Below are 14,219 nucleotides of genomic sequence, written 5' to 3' on the forward strand. Positions count from 1 at the left end.
GTTCTCCAAAGTGGCCATATCACAGATTTTAACCAGTTCTAATCGGGTAACAGTACTACATTTTTCTTAAACTTTCATTACTCATCATATATTGGGGAGAATTTTTCCATTGTTTATTTTCCATCTGTATATTTTCTGTATATTTATTTGGGCCTATTTCTGGCATGATGTCTGTTCAGGTCTTTGACTCATTTGTTTTTTGCTTTGTTTTGCTTGTGAGTTTTTGCATAAGTGGATGTATGTGAGTGTGTAACTAGGGATTGAGCCCAGTCCTCTCAAACTGAGCTATATCCACAGTTCTTTTCATTTATTTTATTTTGTTTTTTAAACTTTGAGACAAGGTTTTGCTAACTTGCCAAGTTGCCCAGGCTAGGCTTGACTTTTGATCCTCCTGACTCAGCTTCCTATTGTGCTAGTATTATAGGAGTGCACCACTATGCCTGGCTGACACATCTATTCTCTAGGTTGTTTTATTATTGCTGAATTTTAAGAATATTTTGTATATTTTATGTACAGACCTTTACCTGATATGCTTTCCACATATTTTCTCCTAGTCTGGGGTGCATCTTCTCATTTTCATGACAGTGTCTTTTGCACAATGGAATGTTTTAATTTCACTAAAGTCTGGTTATCAGTTCTTCTGTGGATCACATACCTAGCATTATATACTTAAGAATCGCCATCACGCTCATGGTAATGTAGATTCTCTCTTGGGTTACAATCTAGAATCTCTATAGTTTGGCATTTTACATTCATAAATATAATGTATTTCTGTGTGTGTTTTGTTTGCTTGCCCCCTTCATCCAGATTTACTTGTTCAGAACCTTTTTTTTTCTTTGAGACAGGGTCCCACTATGTTGTTCAGGTTGACCTTGAGCTCACTTCGTAGCCTAGACTAGTCTCAAACTCACAATGATCCTACTGCCTCAGCCTCCCAAGTGCTGGGATTACAGATGTGTGCCACCACTCCCAGGGTCATTGCTTTATGACGACCTTTGCTCTATTACATTTACATTGCACTTAGGTTAAAAAACTCACTTGACATATTTTTTTGTTTTTTTTTATGTTCTTGTCCAGTCTTTTGATATTACCACACTATCTTGATTACTGTAGTTTACAGTAAGTCTCAGATTAGGATATTATAAATCCCCCACTTTGTTTTACTCCTTCAGTTCTGAATTGGCTATTTGGCAATTTTGACCCCTCATGTCAATTTTAGGGTCAGTTTATTAATGCTGCTTGGATTTTGATTGGGGTTATATTGTTCCTATAGGTCAATTTAGGAAGAACTGACATCTTATTAATGTTTAAATTTTCCAATTCATGAATCATAAATATCTCTCCATTTACTTAGTTCTTTGACATTTTCATTTGCTAATTTTTCTTACGTGGATCTTATTCATATGTGGTTAGATTTATACCTAAAGAGTTAATGTTTAGGAGGTGCTAATGTTAATAACAATATACGTTAATTTCAAATTACATTGGTTTATTGCTGATATATAGGCAAGTGGTTGACTTTTGTATATTGACTTTATATGTTATCATGTTACTATAGTCACTTGTTAGTTTCAGGTTTTTGCTAATTCTTACGGATTTTCCACAGATGATCATATTAGTGACAAAGACAGTTTTATTTCTCTCTTGATAATGCCGCCTCTTTTATTTCTTTTTCTCTTATTGCTGAAAAAAATACGTAATAAATATATCTTGTGCAACTGGGACATATAGATATGACAGCTTAGTTATTTTTACTTTCTCTTTTTTTTTTTTTTTTTTTGGTCTTTTTTCGTTTTTATCGGTATCAGGGATTGAACTCATGACTGCCTGCTTGCAAGGCAGGCGCTTATGTCACTGAGCTAAATCCCCAGCCCCTTCCCCTCCTGGTCTAGCTGAAACATTTTATAGATTTTTCTTTTATCAAGTTGAAGAACTTTCCCTCTATTTCCAGTTTACTGGGAAAATGATCATTTGATTTTTCTTCTTTAGTCTGTTTACATGATTTTTGAATGTTGAAGTAGCTTTACCCACCAGGGATAAATTCCACTTGGCCATGATGTATAATTATCTCACACATTGTTTGGCTTGACTTACTAATATTTTGTTGAATAGTTTTGCCTCTATACTGATGATAGATATTGATCTGTAGTTTTCTTGCATGCCTTTAGTTTTGACATTAAGGAATTGCTGGCCTCAGAAAATAAATTAGGAAGCATTACGTCTTCCTCTGACCTCTGAAAAAGATTATAAAGAATTGATATAATATGTTCTTTAAATGTTTAGAAGAATTCACAAGTGAGCCCATTTGGGCCTGGTGATAAGGTTATTAATTACTGATACAATTTCTTTAACAACTATATGCCTATTGTTTACTTCATATATGAGTTTTTGCAGATTTCAGGTTTTGCAGATTTTATGTTCTCAATTTCAATAATATTTGCCCTAAATTTTATTATTTTTCTCTTTATTTTGAATTTAATTGCTGTTTCTTTTAACTAGAGAATGAATTTTAGATAGCTTTTCTTTTCTTATCACAATGCTGTAAATTTCTAAGCATCACTTTTATCTCATTCTACAAATTTAAATTGTATTTTCCATTTGTTTCACTATTTTCTTTATAGAGCTGGGCATGGTGGCACACATCTGTAATCCCAGCACTCGGAAGCCTGAGGCAGGAAGATCTTTGTGAGTTCAAGGTCAGCCTGGGCCACAAAATGAGCTCAAGGCCAGCCTGAACTGCATAGAGAGACTCTGTGTCAAAAGGACAAAAAAAAAATTCTTTATAGTTTAACATTTTAAAATATCAAACTTACAGGAATAGCACCCAAGGCAGGTAACAGTAGAAACATGGACCAGCATATAGAACATCTCAGTAATGTATAGTGAATGTATGGAATCTAACATATGATAAAAATGCTGCAAACACCATTTAGTTTCCATCAATATAAAGTTTATTTGTTTAAAAAAATCTAAATGTGGCATTATCCACAAAAATTAACAGGTTAATCTATAATTGTTATAAAATTGAGCTGTGAAACTTTTTCACTGAAACATTTTGACTTGTACTAATGTTTTACATTCCTGCATTAAAACCCATTTTTCACACATAAATGAAAATGGAAAAACTACCAATGCCTGATTTCTGTTCTTACTTTCCTGTACTTAGATACTTTTTTACTCCTTGGAGGAAAAATATATCTAATGTTCAGACCTATCAATAACAGGAAGAAGAGGAAAAATCTGCAAATGAAATGGTCTTCTAGTGGGTTCTTCAGCAGGCTCACCATGTGGGCATGTGCTAGCTGGTTATCTTCTGGCGTAATTGTTGCATGTTTGGCAGGGATAGCACCCAGGGGTCGGAGGTTGGTATCTTCAGAGGCCCACCAGACAGGCCTCACTTTCCTCCTACAAAGCATCAACAGCTGGACTCTGAAAGCAAAGACCTGTTTTGAAGTCTTGAGCAATTTTTCACACCAGATGCTGGAAATGGAGCATGCGGATCAAAAGATCAGTGGACTTTTGATAACATCTTAATTCCAGTCCAGGGCCTGTAAGGATGAAGTTTCTTCACCCTTCCAGTAGAAAGCGCGCTCTTACCAGCCGCTTTTGTAGCCAGTCGTGTCCAGGATATTTTTTAGCAAAGATGGATGCGCGTGCATTCCATTTTTCAGGAGGCCAATATGGAGACCTGTTTACTAACCCCCTTCTCCTTCTGCTGCAGCTGGGGGAGAGGTGCTGGCATTAGAAAGGCACGGAGAGTGCAGCAGGTGCAAACCCTTAGTTCAAAAATATTTTTTAATTTCCTTTGAGATTCCTGTTTGACCCAAAAGTATGCTATGTGATCTTCAGATATTTGGGGATTTTCCAACTGTCCTTCTGTTATTCAGTTTTTCTTTAACTCTCTCGTGGCTTGGAAATATACATTGTATTTCTTTCCTTTTTTAATGTATTCAGGTGGGTTTTATGACCCTGAATATGATTTATCTTGATGTAAACTCCTGTAACTTGAAAAGGAATGTGTTCTATTGTTTTAAGCTAAAACAGCGCAGAGATGTCAATTATGATCAGTTGACTTACAGCACTCTGGAGTCCAGATATGTCTTTAATAATTTTCTGCCTAATGGCTATGTCCTACTTTCTGTCTTTTTATCAGGGGGAGTTGAACCTAAGGCCTTCACTGAGCTACATCCCAGCCTCCCTCCAGGCTTTTTTTTTTTTTTCCCAGAGACAGATGCTCACTTAGTTCCCAAGGCTAGACCTGATTGCTTCACACTCCCAGAGTACTGGGAGAAGAGGCTTGCATCACCATCCCCACAAATCTGTGCATCTCGGAGACAGATGTATTGAAGTATTCTTGATCTATTTCTCCTTATAGTTTTATCAATTTTGTTTCATATTTAGGTGGCTTTTACAGTTTGGCAGTATACATAAGGATTGTTATATCTTCTTGGAGAGTCCATTCTTCATCATATACAATGTTCCCTTTTATTCCTCATAATTTTTCTTGGCCTAAAATCCAATCTGTCTGAAATTATTTTTTTCTTAACTTACTATGAATGACACTGCAGCATAAATAAATTTCAGGTGCTTTTCAGTATGCTCATGAAAGTTAAATCTAAAATGAACACTGCACATGTGTATTTTTAGGAACATTATGATATTAGCCACAAAATCGGTCTCACAGTCTTCCCAGCATCTTAGAGAAAAAAGAATTGATAAAAATCTAAGCAGCAGAAGGGGGCAGTAAAGCTCAACAGAATGCTCTGGAAAATTTTAATATTCTTCTTTATTTGCTCTTCATACAGAATTTCCCAACGAATTTCAGAGTGTAACAAAAGAAAATCTACAGAAGGGACACACATAGGCCTAAAATACACACAGATGTATGAAATTGAAAGCTAGAATTTTATACAGTCAAAACTATCATTTTTTATAATCATGCATTTTTCCAAATAAAATAGGTTTATTCATTTAAATCCCACTGTTATTGGCGTCTCAGAATGTACCTCTTCATTTTATTTTATCATCTCAACCTTATCAAACCTTTAATAAATTGTGTAACAATGCTTTGCTCCTTAAGCCCATATTTGGATTTCCTGTCAAAACTGACCTCATCCTTCAAGTCTCAGCTGCTCTTTGAATCCTCTTCTGATGTAACAGATAGATGAAACTCTTCACTTGGTTTTCCTATTGAGGTTACAGGTTGAATCAAACCATTTAACCAAGTAGGTGTTTTTAAATGAATTTTCACTGATACTTAAATTCTTTAAATACCAAATAATCTAAATGTGATTCTCCTGGTTTTTCCCCTACCCTTGAATTCATAGTCGCTTTACAAACAACAGCAGAGCACACATAAAACAGTCTAACTAATGTGTCTGATGAGGGCAAGACGAATGATGGCTTCAAAGTCAGTTCAACTATTCAAGAGGCTGAGGCAGATTTGAGAGCTCAAGGAAACACCCTGTCTTAAAAGAAAACAAAACTCAGTTCAGCATTGCAATGTAAATTGTAAAGTTCAGGATACAGATTCTCATGTGGCATCTATCTCAAGTTAGAACTAGTGGCTTTAATATGCTAAACGTAAAATTTGAGTAGATGTAACCTACTCAAAGTAAAGCAGAATGTTGGGATTATTAAAAAGAAAATGTCAAGTTGAAATTCCAGATAAAATCAGTGCAATAAAAGGGAGTGCCCCAAATGCAATGATTAAACGTGACTAGAAAAAGACAAAGCTTCCTAGATGAGATGGAAATTTAGTCATGGGTGTCTCATGTAGCATCCAATAATGTGAACTCGGTGCAAAATGATAAAAAAAATTTCCATGTGGGTTTTTTTTGTTTGTTTGTTTCCTGTAAGACTTCCACAAAATTACAAATTGAGGCATTTGGTGTAATTTCAATTTCAGGTTTACGTCTTTCTTTTGGTTTGTGCTAAGAATGCAGATAACAGATTTTTTTTCTCCTCTTGTTAAAATTCAGGCTTAATAAATTCAAACAATGGAAAAGGAAACGCAATGCTGTACTTTGATCCGTTGTCACAATTCATCATTTTAGAAAAGCAGATTAAAAAGTAAATTTTAAAAATCTAATTGCTTTTATTGATATCCCTAGCTACCAAAATTGGGGAAATTCGTGCAGCAGAGGAGAAAATAATATATTAAAATAAGTGTTTTGGAGCTAGCATTCGTGCACACTCGGGGAGCCCCTGCTCCGGTTCACTGTGCCACCAGACAGGATTGCGGGCGCGGGCGCCGTAGCCGCGCCGCGCAGAGCTCACAGCCCCTCCAAGCAGCCCGGAGGGAGGCGTGCAGAGAACAACGCTCTTTTGGTAAAAGTAACTTAGGTGCAAATTACAAACGTGGACATAACATAGCTATATTACATTTCATTCGAGAAAATATAAAAACGAAAAGATACGTGTGTGCGCGCGCCTATCTACGTCCCAAAACAAACATGACCCCGGCGCCCCGTCGTCACTTTCTCGCTCGACTTGTCCCGGCTGTGACTTCGTCGCCACCCGCCGCAGACGTAGCCCGGCCCGGAGGCGTCGCACGCGAGGGGATTCCCTGCCTGCCCAGTTCCCGGAGCGCAGGTCCGGCGCTCGCCCCGCCCGGCTCCCGCAGCGCCGGCCCGGCCCGGGCAAGCCGAGGAATGTGGCGGCCCTGCGCGCCCGAGCCGAGCCGGAGGCCTGCGCCAGAGGGAGACGCTTACGGCCAGAGAGGCGGGCAGTTCGCTCTGCGCCCACCTTGGGGCAGCCGCGCGCAGCTTCCCGGGTTTCCAGTGTTCTCATTTGTGTGGGCGGGAAAGAGGAAAGAAAAAGAATCCTGTCCCGACTCAGGCTTACGCAACTTTTTTTGAGTGGAGAAGGGGAAAAATTGTATGGGGAGGGGGGAGGGTTAAGAGAAGGCGGAATCCAGGAACAGTCATGACCACGTGGGCTTGAATTTCAAGCATAAAAGGAAGGTTCTCTGGGTTTTCCTCCAGTTGTCAAACTTGGTGCGAGAGTCAGGAGCACGCCCAGGAGCTCGGAGCCGCCTCGCCGCCCGCCCTGCAGTGACACCGGCAGCCGCGCCGCCTCCGCCCGCCGCGATGCTCGCCCGCGCGCTGCTGCTCTGCGCAGCGCTGGCTCTCGGCCAGGCAGGTGAGGCTCGGGCACCGCGCGCCCTCCGCGGACGCCTGCACCGGCGCGCCCTCCCGCGCTCTCTGCTCTCCGGGAGCAGGGCTGCGTGCATTAGCAAAGCTCCTGGACCACTTGAGCCCCAAAGAACTGGAAGCTCATTCTACTTCGGGGTCCTGGACCCTCGTTTCACGGGCCTAGGATTTACTCTCTCCTGCTAACGGGATAGTGCTGATTTTCAGGTTATGGTATAAGACAGGATCTGATCAATATGTGTGATGTTCGAGTGTGGTACCTATTGTTATTGAATAGGGATGCATTGTTTTAAATGTCTCAGTCAGAGCGTTCCTGCCCTGAGAAAATCCAGGTTACTTTTTAAAGCTAAGAAAAGATTTTTAAAGTAAACTAATTTTACTTGGAAGTTTTTCTTACATTTTGATTAACGTTCTAGACTCACCTGTTTGCATTTTGAAAGTGCTACTTACTTAAACAGCCTTAATGTGCAATTGCCAGGTTGAAAATTCCGTTACTCTTACTTCAGAGCAGGAAATTGTTATTTTTACAGTTTAAACATCCTGTAACTAGAGCTTCAAAAACTCTAGTCCTTTCTCCATGATTGACGCATAGTTAGTAAAACAATCAAATGTGCTATGCCAAGTTCCAGACACTGAATAATGACTTATGCGCCGTGCTTTTATTGTAGCCAATCCTTGCTGTTCCAACCCGTGTCAAAACCGAGGGGAATGTCTGAGTGTAGGATTTGACCGGTACAAGTGCGACTGCACCCGGACAGGCTATTACGGTGAAAACTGTACCACACGTAAGTGTGCTCTCGGGTTTCCTCCTTTGGGATGGGCTACACTTGCATTTGTAGAGATACCTTCGTGATAAGCCCTGTTCACTTATTTTTTCCCGCTTTTCTTCCAGCTGAATTTCTAACAAGAATAAAATTACTGCTGAAGCCCACCCCCAACACGGTGCACTATATACTGACCCACTTCAAAGGAGTCTGGAACATCGTCAATAACATTCCCTTCCTGCGCAATGCAATCATGAAATATGTGTTGACGTGTAAGTACAAGTCTTTCTCCGAGGTTTTCAGTTTCTTTGAAGAAAAATGTGCTTCATAATACTGTAAATTACTGATCCAAAAAGATATTTTTCTTTTTCTTTTTTGCCCCTTTTTTTGTTATTTGTAACAGGGTCTCGCTATAAACGTAGTTCAAGCTGGTGCTGAACTCACTATGTAACCCAGGCTGGCCTCCAACACTGGGTGATTCTACCTCCGCCTCCCCAGTCCTGGAATTATAGGCTCACCTAGCCTCCAAAAAGATATATCTCACCTTATCAAAATGACTTTTAATATGCCGTTTTTAGTGCGCTGTCTATCTTTAAGGTCAAAAATATTGACATTTAGTTTTACCTAATTTTTATAGTTCTATCTTGTGGTCAGATAAAGTTCCAGTCATCAGAGTTGTGGCCAATTTGAGAAGGAAATGTGGTCCACTAAGAAGCTACATCTCCAGCTGTCTTTATTTAATTAATTTTAAATTTTTTTAAAGACAAGGTCTTGTCAAATTGTCTAGGTTGTGCTAGAATTTGAAATCCTCCTGTTTGAGCTTTCCAGAGGGCTGGGGTTCAACATACACCCAGTGACCTTCTAAATGTTTAATTTGGGTTTAAGAAGCAAGAAATGACTGTGTGTAGCCTCTAGGGCAACGAGTGAGTGGTATCTGAAAAGTCAAGTTTGCTGGAGCATCGTGTGCTGTGTGAAGCAATGTGTTTTGTATTGAGGATGAGTTTTCAGTAGCAGCTACACTTTTATGTGTAGTCCCTTTGAAATAGAACATCTTTCGGTTTTTGTTTTCTTATTTTTGGTTTTCTGAGACAGGGTCTCACTAGTAGCCCAGGCCAGCCCTAATTTGCTATGTAGCACAGGCAGGCTGTCCTTGAACTGGTGATCCTCCTTTCTCAGCTTACCCATTGTTGAAGTTACAGGTGTGCCCCACCACACTTGGCTGAAAGAGTATGTTTGTTGGAATTAAATTCAATATTTGTGCCATTTGGCATATTTTACAATCAAAAATGCACAATGATTTATGTTGCATAGAAGGACCAATAAAACGATTTTTTCCTTGGAAATTTCAGCCAGATCTCATCTGATCGACAGTCCACCAACTTACAATGCGCATTATGGCTACAAAAGCTGGGAAGCCTTCTCTAACCTCTCCTACTACACCAGAGCGCTTCCTCCCGTGGCGGATGACTGCCCCACTCCCATGGGTGTGAAAGGTGAGTGAGGAAAGGGTTAGCCCTGTCAAAATCCTTCCTGGAAGAAAATTTGACTTTAAACTACCCTTGATTTGTTAACAACAGCATAGGTGTTTTTCCCTTTGTTATGAATATTCACAAATGCAAATATATACACACTATTTCACAAAAGTAGCTCATTAAACATGAAGTAGTGTTGGATAAAGTAAATAAAACCATTTAATAAGCCAGGGTCCCCAGCTATTACAGGACATTTATCTCAGGGTCCTCTTTGGGGTGCATTCACCTTGTAAGTGATGAACACCACTACTTGCTTTCTTGAGTGGACAGATGGAATTTTACCTTAGCCTTCTCATTTTTCAGGGAAGAAGGAGCTTCCTGATTCAAATGAGGTTCTGGAAAAAGTTCTTCTAAGAAGGAAGTTCATCCCTGATCCCCAAGGCACAAATATGATGTTCGCTTTCTTTGCCCAGCATTTTACTCATCAGTTTTTCAAGTCAGATCAAAAACGGGGACCAGCTTTCACCACGGGACTGGCCCATGGGGTAAGTCAGGGTTAAATCAGAATTGTAAATTAACTCAGTTAAATCATACTGAAATGCTCAATTTTTTCCCTACCAAATAATTTTACTCATTACAAAAAAAATGAGTCTATAAAACCTTAAGGCTTGGCGTGGTGGCACACACCTCTAAATCTCAGCCCTTGGGAGCTTGAGGTAGGAGGAGAATTGCCTCTAGTTCAAGGCCAGCCTAGGCTACACAGGAGTTCAAGGCCAGCTTGGACTCTTTAGGGAGACCCTATCTCAAAAAGACCAATAAATAAATAAATATATATTACAGTAAGTTTTCCTTAATTTACTGGTTTAACAAAAACATATACATATAAATATATACTTACATATTCTTTTATTTGTAACTTTTTACTTTTTTTAAAAAAAACTTTAGCACTGCAAAATATTAACGCTTCTAAAACATCTGTACAGTGATGAGGGGGCTTTAAATGTGAGAGTTTTGCATTACTATTTCTTAGATTTCAATAACATAGCTTCAATTTATAACTGAAATCAATAATCAACCTTTAATACTTTTGTTGGTTTTTAGTTTTGGGTCTCACTATGTTATTCAGGCTGGCCTTGAACTCACTGTGTAGCTCAGTTGGCCTCAAAGTTACTGTGATTCTCTTGCTTTAGTTTCTGAGTGCTGGAATTACAGGATTGTATCACCACACTGCCTAATGGTTTTTTAACAAATACCATATGATTATAGTGAAATAGATATAGCTATATGGGATATGAGTACACTGAAACACAACGGTTATATGGGATATGAATACATTTAAACCCAAGAGCTTGTAGCTTTGTTAGATAACCTTAATAGTTTGTGGCTATGCAAATTGTTTTACTGAAAATTTTAAAGAAAGGAGAATCACCATAATTTAATGATAATTATGTAAGGTACTTTCTATCAGGTTGTTGAGTAGCAACAAACTGAAACTTTTCATACTTTTCTAGGTGGACCTAAGTCATATTTATGGTGAAACTCTAGATAGACAGCACAAACTGCGCCTTTTCAAGGATGGAAAAATGAAATACCAGGTATGTTCCCTTTAGTTATTAAGAATTAGTTATAACTTAACAACTGTAGTGAAATTTCAGAATTTTCAGTGAGAGGGCATTTTTAAATTTTGTTATGGTTGAATATTATTATTTTTTAGATAATTGATGGAGAGATGTACCCTCCCACTGTCAAAGAAACTCAAGTAGAGATGATGTACCCACCCTACATCCCCGAGCATGCACGCTTTGCTGTGGGCCAGGAGGTCTTCGGTCTGGTGCCAGGCCTGATGATGTACGCCACCATCTGGCTGCGGGAGCATAACAGAGTGTGCGATGTGCTTAAACAGGAGCATCCAGAGTGGGATGATGAACGCCTGTTCCAGACAAGCCGGCTAATATTGATAGGTGAGAAGAGAAAATAATTTAAGTAAAACCCTCTCCCCCAGAGAAAACCAATGTGCTACTTTCACTGTTTTGAGTAAATTGGAAAGAATTATGAATAAGAAAATACACTGTTAATTTTAATCCTCTCCACTGGTATGATTCATCAAATGAATGTGCATTGGTTGAAGGTTTATGATCAGAAAGAGTTGAAGTTTTTCTTTCTTTCTTCCGTGCACATAGGAGAAACGATTAAGATAGTGATTGAAGACTATGTACAGCATTTGAGCGGGTATCATTTCAAACTGAAGTTTGACCCAGAGCTGCTTTTCAACCAGCAATTCCAGTACCAGAACCGCATTGCTTCCGAGTTTAACACGCTGTATCACTGGCATCCCCTTCTGCCTGACACCTTTCAAATTGATGACCAAGTTTATAACTTTCAACAGTTTCTCTACAACAACTCTATATTAGTAGAACATGGACTTACCCAGTTTGTTGAATCATTCACCAAGCAAATTGCTGGCAGGGTAAGGATTATTACTGAAAAGTAAATCAGAAGGCTGGTCACTAACTCAGAATTTCTACTGCAGAAATTATTTTTCTTAGAGTCCTAATAGAATAATCAATTATTTTGCTTAGTTATTTTTGAAACCAGAAGGCTCAAACTTTTTGGAAAGTCTGTCAGAGTTTATTGTTGTCAAGCAAATAATGAACCATATAACTTAAGAATGAGTATTTTCAAAAATGTATATAGTCTCATTGTAGAAATAATATTTAATAGAAATAGTATAATTAATAGAAATACTTATTTCAGACTTGAACTTCAGCCTGACTTCTTATAATTTTAAAAAGCAAATTGTTTGTAGACCAGTGTTCCACTGAATCTTAAGTACGCCTCCTGCTGACATATTTGTAAGCAGTCTGCTCAACAAATAAAATAGTTTAGGTCTCTTATCTTCTTTGTATGTAGACAATGATATTAAAACAGCAGGAGTGAATATGCCTAGGAACCTTGCTTTACACTGTCATTCATTTCCTACAGGTCGCTGGCGGTAGGAATGTTCCCCTTGCAGTCCAAAGGGTGGCAAAGGCTTCCATTGAGCACAGCAGAAAGATGAAATACCAATCTCTGAATGAATACCGCAAACGCTTCTTGATGAAACCGTATACGTCATTTGAAGAACTTACAGGTGAGAATCAATGTCTATACTTCTTGAAAGAATCTGAGGTCAAATGGTGACATTGGAGAAGTTGAAAGCAAGTGGGGAGACGCGAGCATGGTTTCTTTGTAAAGTCTTACAATGGTTGTGTTTCTGTATTCATCACCTTTCCAGGTGAGAAGGAAATGGCTGCAGAATTGGAAGCCCTCTACGGTGACATTGATGCGATGGAGCTGTATCCCGCCCTTCTCGTGGAAAAACCTCGGCCAGACGCTATTTTCGGGGAGACCATGGTGGAGATGGGAGCACCATTCTCCTTGAAAGGACTTATGGGTAACCCTATATGCTCACCTCACTACTGGAAGCCGAGTACTTTTGGAGGAGAAGTGGGTTTTCAGATCGTCAACACTGCCTCCATCCAGTCTCTCATCTGCAATAACGTGAAGGGCTGTCCTGTCACTGCGTTTAATGTCCCAGATCCGCAGCTTGCCAAAACAGTCACCATTAACGCGAGTGCTTCCCACTCCAGACTGGAAGACCTCAGCCCCACTGTACTGCTAAAAGGACGTTCGACGGAGCTGTAGGAGTCAGTCGAGCATATTTATTTATTTATAAGAACCATTCTTTTTAACTTATTATTTAATAATATTTATATTAAGTGCCTTGTGTTACTTAACATCTTCTGTAACAGAAGGTAGTACATTTGTTGCAGGGAAAAGAGTCAGACTTGTGAGGACTCCTGTGACACTACTTTACAGGTGTATTTATTTCAAGTTAAAGTAGAAAATATTTTCAGACTTTTGTATAAACTGATGGAAAGTGATTTTGACATCTTTTTACTTGAATTTCAATTTGTAATATATTGTGATAGAATGAATGCCAAGATGTTGGAACACTTAAATGCTGTTACAAAAGAGCAAAATGCTGCACATACTACACTGTCTTTATCTCCAACACATTAGAAACAACTGAGGTTGGGGAATTTTAAAGAAATGTTGAGCATTTAATTGTGATGAATGTTAAAAGCATACACTGCCAATATTTTATAATTTTTTTTTTGTCTTTTTGAGACAGAGTCTCTCTATGCACTTCAGGCTGGCCTTGAGCTCACTTTGTAGTCTAGGCTGGTCTCGAACTCGCAACGATCCTCCTGCCTCAGCCTCCGAGTGCTGGGATTACAGGCGTGAGCCACCATGCCCAGCTTATTTTATAATTTTTAAAGCAGCCTCAAAGCAATAATTTGAATGTTTTATATAAAAAAGATTCCAGAGTTTGTGCGACTAATAAATAGAATCTATAAAAGCAAAAAACTATCTAAAAACAAAGAAGTAACCAAATTAAAGTTTAAACTTGGGTTCAAACACTTGAAAGAGACTCTATCATATCTGGCACTTACCAGATTTTGCTGTGAAGTTAATGAATTGCCAGACATAGTGACATAGGCCTGTAATCCCGGCATCTGGGAGGCTGAGGCCATTCTGGACCACATAAAGAGACCCCCATCTCACAAAAATAAAAATAAAAGGAAGAAAAAAAGTTAATGAATGGCTGAGATGTGCTTGGATAATGATCCATTTTCATACTGATGAACAGTATGAATTAGATGTCCCTAGCATAGTACAAAGAGTAAAAATGGCCTTATCAAAAGTCTCTTCAAAATGCTTCAATCCATTTCATACTTTAATGTTATCTAAATAAGCCAATTCAATGTTGCATTTGAAATGAAACC

At 38.8% G+C, this 14,219-nt stretch overlaps 1 protein-coding gene across 1 annotated transcript; it reads left to right on the forward strand.

Annotated features, from left to right (window-relative positions):
• Positions 1-7,077: 7,077 nt before the first annotated feature.
• Ptgs2 (prostaglandin-endoperoxide synthase 2) lies at positions 7,078-14,003 on the forward strand. The gene is given in 10 exon segments (NM_001173007.1): positions 7,078-7,143; positions 7,823-7,939; positions 8,047-8,190; positions 9,268-9,411; positions 9,754-9,935; positions 10,902-10,985; positions 11,105-11,351; positions 11,571-11,857; positions 12,373-12,520; positions 12,665-14,003. Coding segments are annotated over 10 exon segments (1,815 nt in total). The 5' UTR covers positions 7,078-7,091; the 3' UTR covers positions 13,075-14,003.
• Positions 14,004-14,219: the final 216 nt, after the last annotated feature.

This window comes from Cavia porcellus, unplaced genomic scaffold, assembly GCF_034190915.1.
Source record: "Cavia porcellus strain 051 isolate PalLab524CR breed Dunkin Hartley unplaced genomic scaffold, mCavPor4.1 scaffold_29, whole genome shotgun sequence".
Classification (NCBI taxonomy): domain Eukaryota; kingdom Metazoa; phylum Chordata; class Mammalia; order Rodentia; family Caviidae; genus Cavia; species Cavia porcellus.